General features: G+C 48.4%; 1 protein-coding gene across 2 annotated transcripts in view; it reads right to left on the bottom strand.

Moving 5' to 3' along the window:
* The window catches only part of SLC35A5 (solute carrier family 35 member A5), a 10,673-nt gene extending 8,092 nt beyond the window's left edge, over nucleotides 1-2,581 (bottom strand). The window contains exons 1-3 of one of the 2 annotated variants that reach the window (XM_057364199.1): nucleotides 2,536-2,581; nucleotides 1,110-1,262; nucleotides 343-441 (exon numbers count right to left, since the gene is read on the bottom strand). In XM_057364199.1, coding sequence (XP_057220182.1) covers nucleotides 343-441; nucleotides 1,110-1,239 — 229 coding nt within the window. In that variant the 5' untranslated portion in view covers nucleotides 1,240-1,262; nucleotides 2,536-2,581. Of the gene's footprint in view, nucleotides 1-342; nucleotides 442-1,109; nucleotides 1,263-2,205; nucleotides 2,432-2,535 lie in introns of those variants that run through there. The other variant, XM_057364198.1, reaches the window with a different exon arrangement.

Below are 2,581 nucleotides of genomic sequence, written 5' to 3'. Positions count from 1 at the left end.
TTAGGTAAGTCTGTACTAAATGGTGGAGGTAAAAATTTTATTAGCTTGCCAGAGCCATGACTGTTTCCTGTAGAAGTAGACAAAACCAACAATYCAATTTAACATGAACCTCCAGTACCTGACACCCTCTTGCAATTTAAATATTTGCTCTCTATCATTTTGAAATGCTATGAAGTTAATCTCTCACCGTTTTTACATCAGAACAGAAAAGAAAGAGAAAACCAAAAAGCACTTGCAATGCAAAACCAGTGACAAGTGGAGAGTGTCATGTATCATTAAAAAGTATATATTTGCAGGACAGCAAATCTTAACATTCAACACATTTTAAACATAGGTACTTACCTTTTTTCCTATTCCAGATTGCCAACACCACACATAGAACCAGCTTTACTACTTCAGAACACATGTTCACTGTTGTAGGAAGGTAATCATACTTGTTATCTGTAGAATTCAGCAAATCAGAGAGAGAATACAATCAGTTTCTGCCTCCCGTATTCATAATTAGACCAAGAATCTATTTTAACCACTACTGTCACAATTTTAGTCACAAAAAGCTTTGYCAGAACTTCTGTTATAAATGTTTCAATGTTAATGACCTACAACTTCCTGAATAGCCTCTTTTCTGAGTTGAAATCTTTCCTCATTTGGTCCCAGTTTCAAAATGGAACTTTTTTTGGAAGAACCCAAAAAAAAAAAAAAAAAAAAAAAAAAAAAAAAAAAAAAAGGAATGTTTTCCCCAAAGAGCAATATGGTATTTTTTAACCCTCACAAAAAAATGGCTCCCAGGATGACATAACCTTCTTTTAGGACTGGCAATACCAGTCAGTTTTAGCTCATCCACTATGATGCCACTTCTCTCCTAAGCTTGTTGCAAGAAAATTATTTCCATAAAACCATATACTGTCAATAGTGCTTACACAACAAGTTAGTCTTCAAAGAGTCATCTATAAAATAAATCACTGCCTCATCTTTTAAGGGTAGATCACAAACCTTGCAACCCAAGTTACACCTTTATGGTAGACCACTGGCTAGACAGAAACTTTTCAGTGCAGAAACACATGTCCACTCTTTCTTATTTAAGGTACATCATCTGTATTGCCCAACAATACCTTCATTGGCAGAATACTTCATCAGCAGGATTCGACTTGAGCCCAATGCAATGAACACTCCTCCAAGCAGAAAGGTCTGGCTGGTTGTCTTGGAGCAAAGGGCAAATCGACTACACCACTCCAACTTCATTCTGCTGCCTCGCTGTCAGTGCCCTTCAGATGGCAYGATAAAAATACATTATAAACAGTACTTCCAGAAACTCATCACACAAGGCAAAATAAGCATATTTTACTGCTTTGTGTTAATTTATAGAAAGATGCTTATATCATAGAACAAGCCATGATCTTGTTCTACAACTGCAGGTTACTATCTTAAAAAAAAAAAAAAAAGAGGAAGAATCGAGTTCAACCTATGAGCAAACACCACCATGTCAACTAGACCATGGAACCAAATGCCACGTGCAACCTTTCCTTAAAACACCTCCAGGGATGGTGACTCCATCACCTCTCCTGGGCAGTCCATTCCAATGTCTAATCACCCTTTCTGTGAAGAAAWTCTTCCTGATACCCAACGTAAACCGCCCGTGGCACAGTTTAAGACTGTATCSTCTTGTCCTGTTGCTGGTTGCCTGGCAAAAGAGGCTGACCCCCACCTGGCTACACCCTCCTTTCAGGTAAGGAGTGATAAGGTCACCCCTGAGAGAAGGATATGCGGCAAGGACCACCAAAGGGGGATAAATGTACACACAGGAGCCTTAAAAGTGGCACAAGGAGGCTGCTTCCTATGAAGTCGGCATATGGATTAGCTAAAAGGATTAAATATTTCACACGCCTGTTTTTCTTTAATATTTTTGAAACTGCCCTTGCTGCTAACCCCAGCAAGGAGAAGCGCTACAGCAGCGGGGCGAGACCAAGCCCTCAGAGCTGACCCGCCGCTGAGGGAGGCACACGGCAGCGGAGCCGAGCACCGGAGATGCGTCCTCCGCCTCCAGCGCCTCCGTTACTCGCCCGACCCGTTAACGGGCCCCGGGGCCTCAAGAGCCGGCGGAGGAGCGGGGTGGGGGGAGCCGCAGTGGGCCAGCTGTGGGCTGGGGTCTGTCCCGTGATGACGGTCCATCCCACACCGGCGGGGCGACCGGAGCGGGGGAACACCCACCTCRCCTCCTCCTCCGCACCGGAGGGGGAACACCCGCCGGGTTCTGCCGACCGCCTCCTGCCACGTCGCTGCTTCAGGCTGCAGCCGGGAGCGGCGGGGCGGCGGCCGCGCGGGGCGAGCGGGGCTCCGAAGCAGCAGCGCCCGGTGCTAGGAACGCCGCGGCCAGGCTCACCCCGGCGCACCGGGTCCCTGGAGGCTGCCGCAGCGGGGCCCCCTTCACTCATCCCCGCCGCCCACAGCCGAGCWCCCCCCGAGCCCCGCCCGGGGTCCCGCACGAAACCCCCTCAGCGCGCCCCCCCCCTCCCGAGTCACCCCCTCCCCCGGCCTCACCTGGCGGGGCGGGGCCGCGCGCGCGCCCCCCGCTTTGCCCCGCCCC

This window comes from Malurus melanocephalus, unplaced genomic scaffold (assembly GCF_030028575.1).
Source record: "Malurus melanocephalus ecotype Western Australia unplaced genomic scaffold, MMel_1.1 scaffold_36, whole genome shotgun sequence".
Classification (NCBI taxonomy): domain Eukaryota; kingdom Metazoa; phylum Chordata; class Aves; order Passeriformes; family Maluridae; genus Malurus; species Malurus melanocephalus.
This window is presented reverse-complemented; position numbering and strand designations above follow the sequence as displayed.